The following is a 14,018-nucleotide window of genomic DNA, read 5'->3' as shown; positions in this document are numbered from 1 at the left end:
TGTTAATGGACTAAATGCTCCAATTAAAAGACACAGACTGGCAAACTGGATAAAGAGTCAAGACCCATCAGTCTGCTGTATTCAGGAGACCCATCTCACATGCAGAGACATACATAGGCTCAAAATAAAGGGATGGAGGAAGATCTACCAAGCAAATGGAGAACAAAAAAAAGCAGGGGTTGCAATCCTAGTCTCTGATAAAACAGACTTTAAACCATCAAAGATCAAAAGAGACAAAGAAGGCCATTACATAATGGTAAAGGGATCAATTCAACAGGAAGAGCTAACCCTCCTAAATATATATGCACCCAATACAGGAGCACCCAGATTCATAAAGCAAGTCCTTAGAGACTTACAAAGAGACTTAGACTCCCATACAATAATAATGGGAGACTTCAACACTCCACTGTCAACATTAGACAGATCAACGAGACAGAAAGTTAATAAGGATATCCAGGAATTGAACTCATCTCTGCACCAAGCGGACCTAATAGACATCTATAGAACTCTCCACCCCAAATCAAAAGAATATACATTCTTCTCAGCACCACATTGCACTTATTCCAAAATTGACCACATAATTGGAAGTAAAGCACTCCTCAGCAAATGTACAAGAACAGAAATTATAACAAACTGTCTCTCAGACCACAGTGCAATCAAACTAGAACTCAGGACTAAGAAACTCAATCAAAACCGCTCAACTACATGGAAACTGAACAACCTGCTCCTGAATGACTACTGGGTACATAACGAAATGAAAGCAAAAATAAAGATGTTCTTTGAAACCAATGAGAACAAAGAAACAACATACCAGAATCTCTGGGACACATTTAAAGCAGTGTGTAGAGGGAAATTTATAGCACTAAATGCCCACAAGAGAAAGCAGGAAAGATCTAAAATTGACACTCTAACATCACAATTAAAAGAACTAGAGAGGCAAGAGCAAACACATTCAAAAGCTAGCAGAAGGCAAGAAATAACTAAGATCAGAGCAGAACTGAAGGAGATAGACACACAAAAAACCCTCCAAAAAATCAATGAATCCAGGAGTTGGTTTTTTGAAAAGATCAACAAAATTGACAGACCGCTAGCAAGACTAATAAAGAAGAGAGAGGAATCAAATAGATGCAATAAAAAATGATAAAGGGTATATCACCACCGACTCCACAGAAATACAAACAACCATCAGAGAATACTATAAACGCCTTTACGCAAATCAACTAGAAAATCTAGAAGAAATGGATAATTTCCTGGACACTTACACTCTCCCAAGACTAAACCAGGAAGAAGTGGAATCCCTGAATAGACCAATAGCAGGCTATGAAATTGAGGCAACAATTAATAGCCTACCCACCAAAAAAAGTCCAGGACCAGATGGATTCACAGCTGAATTCTACCAGAGGTACAAGGAGGAGCTGGTACCATTCCTTCTGAAACTATTCCAATCAATAGAAAAAGAGGGAATCCTCCCTAACTCATTTTATGAGGCCAACATCATCCTGATACCAAAGCCTGGCAGAGACACAACAAAAAAAGAGAATTTTAGACCAATATCCCTGATGAACATCGATGCAAAAATTCTCAATAAAATACTGGCAAACCGGATTCAGCAGCACATCAAAAAGCTTATCCACCATGATCAAGTGGGCTTCATCCCTGGGATGCAAGGCTGGTTCAACATTTGCAAATCAATAAACGTAATCTAGCATATAAACAGAACCAAAGACAAGAACCACATGATTATCTCAATAGATGCAGAAAAGGCTTTTGACAAAATTCAACAGCCCTTCATGCTAAAAACGCTCAATAAATTCGGTATTGATGGAACGTAACTCAAAATAATAAGAGCTATTTATGACAAACCCACAGCTAATATCATTCTGAATGGGCAAAAACTGGAAAAATTCCCTTTGAAAACTGGCACAAGACAGGGATGCCCTCTCTCACCACTCCTATTCAACATAGTCTTGGAAGTTCTGGCTAGGGCAATCAGGCAAGAGAAAGAAATCAAGGGTATCCAGTTAGGAAAAGAAGAAGTCAAATTGTCCCTGTTTGCAGATGACATGATTGTATATTTAGAAAACCCCATTGTCTCAGCCCAAAATCTCCTTAAGCTGATAAGAAACTTCAGCAAAGTCTCAGGATACAAAATTAATGTGCAAAAATCACAAGCATTCTTATACACCAGTAACAGACAAGCAGAGAGCCAAATCAGGAATGAACTTCCATTCACAATTGCTTCAAAGAGAATAAAATACCTAGGAATCCAGCTTACAAGGGATGTCAAGGACCTCTTCAAGGAGAACTACAAACCACTGCTCAGTGAAATAAAAGAGGACACTAACAAATGGAAGAACATACCATGCTCATGGATAGGAAGAATCAATATCGTGAAAATGGCCATACTGCCCAAGGTTATTTATAGATTCAATGCCATCCCCATCAAGCTACCAATGAGTTTCTTCACAGAATTGGAAAAAACTGCTTTAAAGTGCATATGGAACCAAAAAAGAGCCCGCATTGCCAAGACAATCCTAAGTCAAAAGGACAAAGCTGGAGGTGTCACGCTACCTGACTTCAAACTATACTACAAGGCTACAGTAACCAAAACAGCATGGTACTGGTACCAAAACAGAGATATAGACCAATGGAACAGAACAGAGTCCTCAGAAATAATACCACACATCCACAACCATCTGATCTTTGACAAACCTGAGAGAAACAAGAAATGGGGAAAGGATTCCCTATTTAATAAATGGTGCTGGGAAAATTGGCTAGCCATAAGTAGAAAGCTGAAACTGGATCCTTTCCTTACCCCTTATACGAAGATTAATTCAAGATGGATTCGAGACTTAAATGTTAGACCTAATACCATAAAAACCCTAGAAGAAAATCTAGGTAGTACCATTCAGGTACCTAATACCATAAAAACCCTAGAAGAAAATCTAGGTAGTACCCATAGGCATGGGCAAGGACTTCATGTCTAAAACACCAAAAGCAACGGCAGCAAAAGCCAAAATTGACAAATGGGATCTAATTAAACTAAAGAGCTTTTGCACAGCAAAAGAAACTACCATCAGAGTGAACAGGCAACCTACAGAATGGGAGAAAATTTTTGCAATCTACTCATCTGACAAAGGGCTAATATCCAGAATCTACAAAGAACTCAAACAAATATACAAGAAAAAAACAAACAACCCCATCAAAAAGTGGGCAAAGGATATGAACAGACATTTCTCAAAAGAAGACATTCATACAGCCACCAGACACATGAAAAAATGCTCATCATCACTCGCCATCAGAGAAATGCAAATCAAAACCACAATGAGATACCATCTCACACCAGTTAGAATGGCAATCATTAAGAAGTCAGGAAACAACAGTTGTTGGAGAGGATGTGGAGAAATAGGAACACTTTTACACTGTTGGTGGGATTGTAAACTAGTTCAACCATTATGGAAAACAGTATGGCAATTCCTCAAGGATCTAGAACTAGATGTACCATATGACCCAGCCATCCCATTACTGGGTATATACCCAAAGGATTATAAATTAGTCTACTACAAAGACACATGCACACGTATGTTTATTGCGGCACTATTCACAATAGCAAAGACTTGGAATCAACCCAAATGTCCATCTGTGACAGACTGGATTAAGAAAATGTGGCACATATACACCGTGGAATACTATGCAGCCATAAAAAAGGATGAGTTTGCGTCCTTTGTAGGGACATGGATGCAGCTGGAAACCATCATTCTTAGCAAACTATCACAAGAAGAGAAAACCAAACACTGCATGTTCTCACTCATAGGTGGGAACTGAACAATGAGATCACATGGACTCGGGAAGGGGAACATCACACACTGGGGCCTATCATGGGGAGGGGGGAGGAGGGAGGGATTGCACTGGGGAGTTATACATGATATAAATGATGAATTGATGGGTGCTGACGAGTTGATGGGTGCAGCACACCAACATGGCATAAGTATACATATGTAACAAACCTGCACGTTATGCACATGTACCCTAGAACTTAAAGTATAATTAAAAAAAAAAAAAAAAAAAAAGAGAGAGAGAGGTTGCGACACTACCTTATACTATGTAAGAGCAAAAAAATTAGAAGAAAACACAGGAGAAAAGCTTCATGACATTAGATTTGACAATGATTGGATATGACAGCAAAAATCCATACAAGGAATGAGAAAAATAGCTAAGTTGAACTTCATCAAAATTAAAAACTTTGGTGTATCAAAGGATGCTATTATAGAGTAAGATGCCACTGACAGCATGTGAGGAAACATCTGCAAATCATGTATCTGATACGGGATTGATATCCACAATACATACAGAACTCCTATAACTCAACAACAACAAAAAACAAAGAACCCAATTCAAAATTGGGCAAAGGACTCAAATAAGCATTTCTCCAAAGAAGACAAACATAGCTAATAAGTACATGAGAAAAGAGGCTCAACATCACTAATCATCAGAGAAATGCAAATTAAAACCACATTGAGATATCATTTCATACCCATTAGGTTAGCTATATAAAAAAAAAAAAAGTAAGACAACAAGTGTTAGTGAGGACATGGAGCACTTCGAACCTTTGCACATTGCTGGTAGGAATGTAAAACAACGCAATCACTGTGGAAAACAGTATGGTGATTCCTCAAAAAATTAAACGCAGAATTATCATATGATCTAGGAATTCCATTTCTGGGTATATACCCAAATAAATTAAAAGCACAGTCTCAGGTATATTTGTACACCTACCTTCATATCAGCATTACAGCCAAAAGATGAAAGCAACCCAAAATGTGGCATGTACATATAATAGATTATTTAGACTTAAAAACAAAGGACATAGTAGCATATGCTACAACATGGATAAGCTTTTTTAGACATTGTGCTAAGTGCAATATGCCAATAACAAAAGAACAAACATTGAATGATTCCACTTATATGAGGTACTTAAAATAGTCAAATTCATACAGTCATAAAGTAGAATGGTGGTTGCAAGGGGCTGGGAAGAGAGGAAAATAGGGAGTTAGTGTCTAATGGGTACTTCCCAAATTTCAGTTTGGGAAGACGAAAATATTCTAGAGATAAGCAGTAGTGATGGTTGCACAACAATGTAAACATAAGTAATATCACAGAATTGTACATTTAAAAATGGTTAAAATGGGCCAGGCATGATGGCTCATGCCTGTAATCCCAGCACTTTGGGAGGCCAAGGTGGGTGGATCACCTGAGGTCAGGAGTTTGAGATCAGCCTGGCCAACATGGTGAAACCCGATCTCTACTAAAAATACAAAAAATTAGCCAGGCATTGTGGTGGGTGCCTGTAATCCCAGGTACTGGGGAGGCTGAGGCAGGAAAATTGTTTGAACCCAGGAAGCAGAGGTTGCAGTGAGCCAAGATCGCACCATTACACTCCAGCCAAGAGTGAAACTCTGTCTCAAAAAAAAAAAAAGTTAAGATGATAAATGTTGTATTATATATATTCTATTACAATTTAAAAAAAACTACTAACATTGATCTTAAACTGTCAGAGATTATAAAAAGAGGGAATACCTCACAGATAAATCAATAAGGCCTATATGTATATATATACACACACACACATATATGACATTCAAAACCAGGAAACAACATTCCAAGAAAGGAAAATCATAGGCTAGTATCGCTTATAAGCAAATACACAACAAAATCAATCAAAATTTAACAAATTGAATCCAACAATATGTAAAAAAGATAATATACAATCAGGTTTATTCCAGGAATTCAAGGTTAAGATTTGAAAACAATGTAATTTACCACATTAATAAAACAAAAGAGAAAAATCATGTATCAACTCATTAAATGTAATATTTGATAAAATTCAGCATTCATTTATGATTTTTAAAACTCATTGGAAAAGTAGTAATACAAGAGAATCTCAACTCAATAAAGGTTATTTATAGCTAACAACATACTTAATAGTAAAACACTGAATACTTTCCCACTGAAATTGGAAACAAAAAAGGATGTCTATTCTCATGACCTCTACTCCACATTATATAAAAGGCCCTAGCCCAGTGCAATAATGAAATAAAACGAAATAAAAGATACAAGTATTGGATAGAAACATATAAAACTGTCATTATTTGCAGATGACATGATTGAACATGGACAATCCAAAAGAACCTACCAAAGACTGTTAGACGTTTTGGGCCACTGGACAGGTCAACATACTAAAATCAATTTTATCTCCCTGTACTGGTAACAAATTATTTAAAAATAGAGGGGTTTTTTTGTGTTTGTCTTTTGAGACAGAGTCTCACTCTGTCGCCCAGGCTGGAGTCCAGTGGCGCGATCTCGGCTCACTGCAACCTCCACCTTCCCATTCAAGTGATTCTCATGCCTCAACGTCCCAAGTAGCTGGGATTACATGCATCAGCCACCACACCTGGCTAATTTTTGTAATTTTAGTAGAGACGAGGTTTTGCCATATCGGCCAGGCTGATCTCAAACTCCTGACCTCAAGTGATCCACCCACCTTGGCCTCCCAAAGTGCTGTGATTGATTACAAGCAAGAGCCACCACACTTAGCCAGAAAACAGGTTTTTAAAATGCTACTTAACCATCAATAAAAAGAGGTAAAATTTAATTAAATACATGCAAAATTTCTCTAAAAAGTTCAAAACATTGCTGAGAGAAATTAAAGGCCTAAAACTATGGAAAGCAATGCTTTGTACATGAATTGAAAAACTCAAAACTATGTCAACTCAATATGTTAATTCATCCAAAATCAATCTATAGATTCAATGTAATCTCAGCAAAAACACTAACAGCTTTCTTTTTTAGAAATTAATTATAAAGGTTACAAGTTGAAATTAAAATGTACATGATAGGCTGGGCATGGTGGTTCATGCCTGTAATCCCAGCACTTTGAGAGGCCAAAGCGGGTGGATCACCTGAGCTCAGGAGTTCGACCAGCTTGGCCAACATGGTGAAACCCCGTCTCTGCTAAAAATACAAAAATTAGCCAGGCATGGTGGTGCACACCTGTAATCCCAGCTACTAGGGAGGCTGCAGCAGGAGAATTTCTCCACAGGGAGGTGGAGGTTGCAATGAGCCGAGATCGCACTACTGCACTCCGGCCTGGGCTATAAAGCGAGACTCTGTCTCAAAAAAAAATAAAAAAATAAAATATATGTGGAAATACAAAGGACCTAAAATAGTTACGAAAATCTTGAAGGAGAAAAGAACAAAGTTGTACTAATTACACTGCTATACCAAGTCTTATTATAAAAGCTACAGTAACCATATGGAGTGACACAAGAACAGATAAACAGATCACTCAATAGAATAAAGAGTTCAGAAACAAATCCACACACATATGGCAACCTGATTTACAGCAAAGGCTTACTGTAATTGAGTAAGGAAAGAAGAGTTCAACAAATGGTATAGATCAACTATCAGTGGAAATAAATTAATCTTTACCTCTATTACACATATGCAGAAAAACAAATTTGACATGAATCATGGAATTTAATAAAGCTCCTAAAAGAAATATAAAAGAATATATGTTGTTGGTGTAAGCAAAGGTTTCTTAAACAAGACAAGAAAAACCCTAACCACAAGGGAAAAGATTGATAAACTGGACTTCAGTAAGATTATTAACTTTTATTCATCAAGACACTTTTATGAGTAAAGATACAAGCCACAAACTGAAAGTAAATACTGCAAAACATCTATCTGGCAACGGACTCATTTCCAAAATATATAAAGAATTCCTGGCCGGGCACAGTGACTCACACCTGTAATCCCAGCACTTTGGGAGGCCTAGGCAGGCGGATCACGAGGTCAGAGGATCAAAACCATCCTGGCTAATATGGTGAAACCCCGTCTCTACTAAAAATACAAACAATTAGCTGGGCATGGTGGTGGGTGCCTGTAGTCCTAGCTATTCAGGAGGCTGAGGCAAGAGAATGGCATGAACCCAGGAGGTGGAGCTTGCAGTGAGCCGAGATCACGCCACTGCACTCCAGCGTGGGCAACAGAGTGAGACTCTGTCTCAAAAAAAAAAAAAAAAAAAAGATTTCCTATACATACATCAATAAGACAGAAAATTCAATCTTGACAAAAGGAAAAAAGACTTAGACTTCACAAAAAAAAAAAAAAGATAGCTAAATGGCCAATAAGAATATAAAAACGTCATTAGTCATGAGGAAAATAGAAGTTAAAATTACAATGAGATATCACTACACACCCACTGGAAAGGCTAACATTAAAATAACAAACATACCAAGTAGTAGCAAAAATGTGAAATACCTGGAATGCTCATAAGTTGTTGGTGAGACTGGAATTGATATAATCACTTTGGAAGACTATCTGGCAATACGAAATGAAAACACAGGCTAAACACAGGCCCTACCTTCTAGGTATACACCTAAGAGAAATTAATACTTCTCTTACCAAGATAGATGTACTGGAATGTTCATGGAAGCTTTCTTCACCAGCCACAAATATTAAAAACCCAAGTGTCCATCAAAAGGAGAATGTGTAAGTAAATTGTGGAATCTTCATGCAATGGAATAGTACTGACAATACGAAAAACAAACTCTTCTAACAACAGGGGTTAATCTTAGAAAGGTTGAAAGAAAAAAGCCAAACATAAGTGATTCCAATTTTTTTGAGGTTCAAAACCAGGTAAAACTTATCTATGTTGACAGAAGTCAGATTACCAGTCACCTCTTTTAGGAGTGGGGAGTACATCCCCCCACCCCAGATGGAGTCTCACTCTGTCGCCCAGGCTGGAGCCCAGTGGTGTGATCTCGGCTCACTGCAACCTTCCCCTTCCGGATTCAAGCAATTCTCCTGCCTCAGTCTCCCGAGTAGCTGGGATTACAGGCGCATGCCACCATGCCCAGGTAATTTTTTGTATTTTTAGTAGAGACATGGTTTCGCCATGTTGGCCAGGCTGGTCTCGAACTCCTGACCTCATGATCTGCCCGCTTTGGCCTCCCAAAGTGCTGGGATTACAGGCATGAGCCACCGCGCCCAGCCCGGAGTACTTAATAAAAGTAAAACAGGCGAGCCTTTTGGGGTGCTGGAAACATTCTATTTTTTTATTGGACAGTAGTTGCACAGGTGTAAATAAAACATTTTAAAATTGAGCTGTTGGCCGGGCGTGGTGGCTCACGCCTGTAATCCCAGCACTTTGGGAGGCTGAGGCAGGCGGATCATGAGGTCAGGAGATCGCCACCATCCTGGATAACACGGTGAAACCCCATCTCTACTAAAAATACAAAAAATTAGCAGGGCGTGGTGGCGGGCGCCTGTAGTCCCAGCTACTCAGGAGGCTGAGGCAGGAGAATGGCGTGAACCCGGGAGGCGGAGCTTGCAGTGAACCGAGATGGCGCCACTGCACTCCAGTCTGGGCGACAGAGCGAGACTCCGTCTCAAAAAAAAAAATTGAGCTGTTACACTTGGGATTTGTGCTCATCAAAAAAAAAAAAAAAAAAAAAAAAAAAAAAAAACAATGAAAATGAAAATACTAAGCCACTCAACTAACCTTGGAAACAGGAAAAAGAAGCAGCCAGGAGTATTATTTCTTAGTGTTAAGTCTAGACTGACTTAATAAAAGAGTAATAAAAGAGGCTGTGGACTATAACTAAAAATTATCAATAACTATCACTGTCAGATTAAGTCTTCCCTTATCTCCTAAAAATCAGTTGGTCCCTGATTCTTCTGAGCTTGCACAGATCCTCAAGTCTAACAGAATTTGTTGGCATATGTTACTAATACAGGTAATAAATGAATTAATGAATATGTGATCTTTGAAGTTAGAGTTCTTTTGCATCAGACCAATCTCATGTTAAAAGAAACTAAAACGATTAATAAAGAAGTTTATAATTTTACTGCCATTCTCAATGTATCTACTCAACACTCTGAGGATGCTGTGGGAAATGTCATCTTTCCTCATGATCTGAACCTGGTTTTTTTTTTTTTTTTTTTTTTTTTATCTTTTTTCCTCAACCCCCACCAGCCAGCCACCCTTCCTGATGGCTTTCAAATCCTTCCACTGACCAAAAAGGAGAATGAGAATGTAATATTTTCCAGGCTTATACAGAATTTTGACAACATAAATTAGCACATTCATAATGCTTGAAAATTGACTGAATAGAACAATTCTGACATGAACAATGAAATCGTCTTTCTGTCAAGGCAACTTTAAGTAATCCCATTCTAATATACCGTCACCTGGGAACAAACTATTTTTAAAAATTATGCAGGTCGGGCGTAGTGGCTCACGCCTATAATCCCAGCACTTTGGGAGACCGAGGCAGGCGGCTCACCTGAGGTCAGGAGTTCGAGACCAGCCTGGCCAACATGGTGAAACCCCGTCTCTACTAAAAATACAAAAATTAGCCAGGCGTGGTGGTGCGCACCTGTAATCCCAGCTCTTAGGGAGGCTACGGCAGGAGAACTGCCTGAGTCCCAGAGGCAGAGGTTGCAGTGAGCCGAGATCACGCAGCTGCACTCGTCTGGGCGACAGAGCAAGACTCCATCTCAAAAAAAGAGAAAATAATGTAAAATAAGCCCCCCTTGTTTCAAGGTAGTTCAAAATACATCAGTAGAAAAGTTTCCTTTTTAGAGCACAAAGTCAAGGCGTAGGATACAACAGATTACCGTCCAAACAAGTTGAAAACTGTTTCCAGTTCATGACAGCTACATAGCTTACCTGTTCCAGCACATCCAACTTTAACTCGAGCTTGCTAAGTACCACGTCTCCACCCCATAGTGAAAGCTGTAGATCCGACGGCTTTAAGTTCTTGATGTAGCGATTCACATAGCTCATTAAAATTGGAGTTACATATGACTCCAGCATCTTTTAACGTAAGGAATCAAAGTCGGTAGCTGAAAGGAGTAGATAGAAACGTTGTAAGTCGGCGGTATGGTGAAGGAAAGAGCGTTAGTTATCTCAGGCCGAAAGCAGTAAGTCCCCACCAAAGCGGCTGTTCGCCTCCTCTTAGAAGCAGAGAAAACTCAAGAGGACTCCCAGCTCCAGCTGCGACTTCCTCAAGTACGACACCCCTTGCCAAGCGAAGTAAGGGAGGAAGATGTAGTGACCAGAAGAGAGCGGGTCCCTCAGACAGGAAGAATGAAGTGAGGCGGACTGCTCTTCGGCCGTAGTAGCCCTTCACCAACCCAGCCACTCCGCTAGGCCCTCGCTTCCCGGAACCCAGCCGGATCTGCCACCATAGAACGAAAGCTAGAAGGCCCCCCCTCCCGCTCCCGCTCCCCAGCACTCCACTGTCCGCTCACACGCCAGAGTACCGCCGCGTCCCCTCCACCTCCAGGTTCCTGGCACCCACCCCCGCCGGCAGCGCTGCTCCTGTACCGCGCCACTTCCGGGTGTGCCCTACTTGGTGTTCAAAACAAAGTGTCCCTCCACGGCCGCCACTCTACGCAGCCGGACCGAATTTCTCAGGCTAGAGAAGCTACTCTGCGCGTCTTCGTGGAGAAGAACTGTTGCGTTCGGCTAGCCAGGGTCCCAGCTGCGACCCTGCTAGTTAGTATAAAGATCTAGGAGGTGTCCGAGGGGGTGGGGGGGAACCGTAAAGGGGAAACACCCGAGATCCGGAAGTGGCGCTCCGGGGAAAGGGTGGCTGCGGGTGCTGGGGCCGCTGCGCGGTCGGCGGTTCCCGAGGTGGAAGTCCGTCCTGGGTGGGGAGGCACGGAGGGTCGCTGGTTGGATGCCGAGGAAGAAACCACACCTAGCACTTAAAGCCCTGAAAAAAACAGAGGTGGTTGTCTTTCTTGAGAAATGGGAGGACTGGGAAGAGGAACTGGGTTGGGTTCACTGGGGAGGGCAGAAGCAATAGGCCGCTGGTAGGAGGAGCGAAATAAGTGACAGATTTCAACTTAGTTCCGAGGTTTATTTGCTGGAAGGAGGGTGGATGTGGGAAGATAATTGAAGGGATTAGGACGTACACTGTTGGAGGACGCGTTTTGGCCAAACGTATAGACAAGCTCTCGCATTGTTATTTTCACAAAGCAATGGTGAAGTACCCCCTAGTTTGCTGATGAGGGGCGGGGGAGGGATGGTCAAAGAATATTGTGGGGAACCATAGGATTGCAGTCTGACGTGAGATTTAGGGAAGCTGCGGCAATAACCAAAATGAAGACGGAATTGAACAAATAACATATGGAATGCTAAACATTTTTTGTTCTCATATGCCATTTTTCTCCTGGAACCAACAAAAAAATGGACAAATTCCTGGCTTGGGAAAATTATCTGGGCACTGTGTTTTGGTTTAAGTTTCAAAAAATTTGTAGTTTTCAACCTGTATTCCACTGTGCCCTTTACCATAAGCAGTTAAGATAAATTTAATTCCTTTTCACTAATAGTTTCATTGCTCATTTTTTTAAATGTCAAATGGCAAGTCTTTTCCAAATCTATTATATCTTTGGATTGTAAAATTTTTCTTCCCCCCACAAATATTGTTTAAGTGTTCTCAAGACTTTGAGGCAGGTTGGTTCTGTAGAGGCAGGCCTTGTTCTTGATCTTAACAGGAAACCTTCAAGTTCCTCACCATTAAGTATGTTGTTAGCTGTAGGGTTTTTGTAGATGTTCTTTAGCAAACTAAAGCTCGCTGAGAGTTATTATCATAACATAGGTGTTAGATTTTGTCAAATGCTTTTTCTGCATCTATTGATATGAACATGTGACTTTTTCTTCATTAGCCTGTTAATGTGATTGATCACAATAATTGATTGTTGAATATTTAACCGGCTTTGCATACTTGGGATAAGTCCCACTTGGTCAAGGCTTGTACTTCCTCTTATACATTGTTGGATTTAATCTGCTGGTATTTTGTTGAAGATTTTTGCATCTATGTTCATGAGAAATATTGGTTTGGTTTTCTTATGATGTCTTTATCTGATTTTGGTATTATAGTAAGGATGGGCTCATGAATAAGTTAGGAAGTATTCCTTTGCTTCTATTTTCTGGAAGAGATTATAGAGAATTGGTAGAATATCTTCCTTAAATGTTTGGTATTACTCACCAGCAAACCCATCTAAGCACAGTATTTTCCACTTCAGGTTATTAACCATTGTTTCTTCATTTCTGTTTTTAATTTTCTTACTTATTTCCATCTCCCTGCTTACATTTTCTAGCTGCAAGATTAAAAGATTGAAAAAGGTAGAGAAAGGCTTGTTTTTTTTAGTTTTCTATTATGTGTGGTATATATATGGGATCTTCAACTACAGGGACCTGTATCCCTAACACCTCGCATATTATGTGGTACCTAATAGGTTATGACAGTGATTTACTTTAACAATTATTCAGGAAATCTGCTTACCTTTTCCTTGTGTACACAGGGCTAAATTATTATTCAGGCTGTCTAACAGCCAGGTGTTATCAAGTAACTGAGTTCTGACCACCTGAATGTGGATAGAAGTGATGTAGGCACAGGCCTGGCTCATAAAAGCCTCCCACATGACAGCCTTAGTCTTTCTCCATCACCAAGCAGGATAAAAATGTGCAGAGGACTCCAAGGTCCAAGGAGAGGTTAAGGACAAAAACTAGGAGATTGAGTCTATGAGTCATTGCCTAGAGAAACAACTGATGATAAGTGACATCCATTAGGATTTTCCACGATTGAGAAATAAACTACTGTTAAACTTACTGAGATTTGGAGGGTTATCTGTCTCAGCAGGAAGTATTATTTTAAACAATTCATATACTAGATATAAGCTGACCTTAATTCAACTTTGTTATTTCAGAAACGTTAAACTTATAATCAACCAAAGTCTTCTGACTTTATTTCTCCCCTTTTGAGAAGGAAAAAAGAAAAACCATTAATTACCACAATCAATAGAACAACAAAGTTTTCTGGATTTAAAGTCATACACATTAAGCAGCTGTACAGTGCGCTTCTGACTGGCTTCCTAAAGAGTTACAGCAGGTAAACATTCTTAATATACCCTCAGAGTTAAGTGTAAACAAATATCCAAGTCAC

At 39.8% G+C, this 14,018-nt stretch overlaps 1 protein-coding gene across 14 annotated transcripts in view; it reads right to left on the bottom strand.

The window, feature by feature from the left end:
- Nucleotides 1–12,106, bottom strand: part of VPS13B (vacuolar protein sorting 13 homolog B) — a 904,863-nt gene extending 892,757 nt beyond the window's left edge. For 11 of the 14 annotated variants that reach the window (XR_004059219.1, XR_004059220.1, XR_004059221.1 and 8 more), the window contains exons 1-2: nucleotides 11,317–11,398; nucleotides 10,733–10,908 (exon numbers count right to left, since the gene is read on the bottom strand). Coding sequence is in view for 11 of the 14 variants with exons in the window: in XM_010385613.2 (XP_010383915.1) it covers nucleotides 10,733–10,879 (147 nt within the window). In the remaining 3 variants the exon portion in view is untranslated. Of the gene's footprint in view, nucleotides 1–10,732; nucleotides 10,909–10,998; nucleotides 11,116–11,316 lie in introns of those variants that run through there. The other 3 variants (XM_010385612.2, XM_030937293.1, XM_030937294.1) reach the window with 3 other exon arrangements.
- Nucleotides 12,107–14,018: the final 1,912 nt, after the last annotated feature.

The sequence above is a fragment of the Rhinopithecus roxellana genome, chromosome 9 (genome assembly GCF_007565055.1).
Source record: "Rhinopithecus roxellana isolate Shanxi Qingling chromosome 9, ASM756505v1, whole genome shotgun sequence".
NCBI classification, from domain to species: Eukaryota; Metazoa; Chordata; class Mammalia; order Primates; family Cercopithecidae; genus Rhinopithecus; species Rhinopithecus roxellana.
Note: the sequence above shows the minus strand (reverse complement) of the source record. Positions and strands in the feature narration are given on the sequence as shown.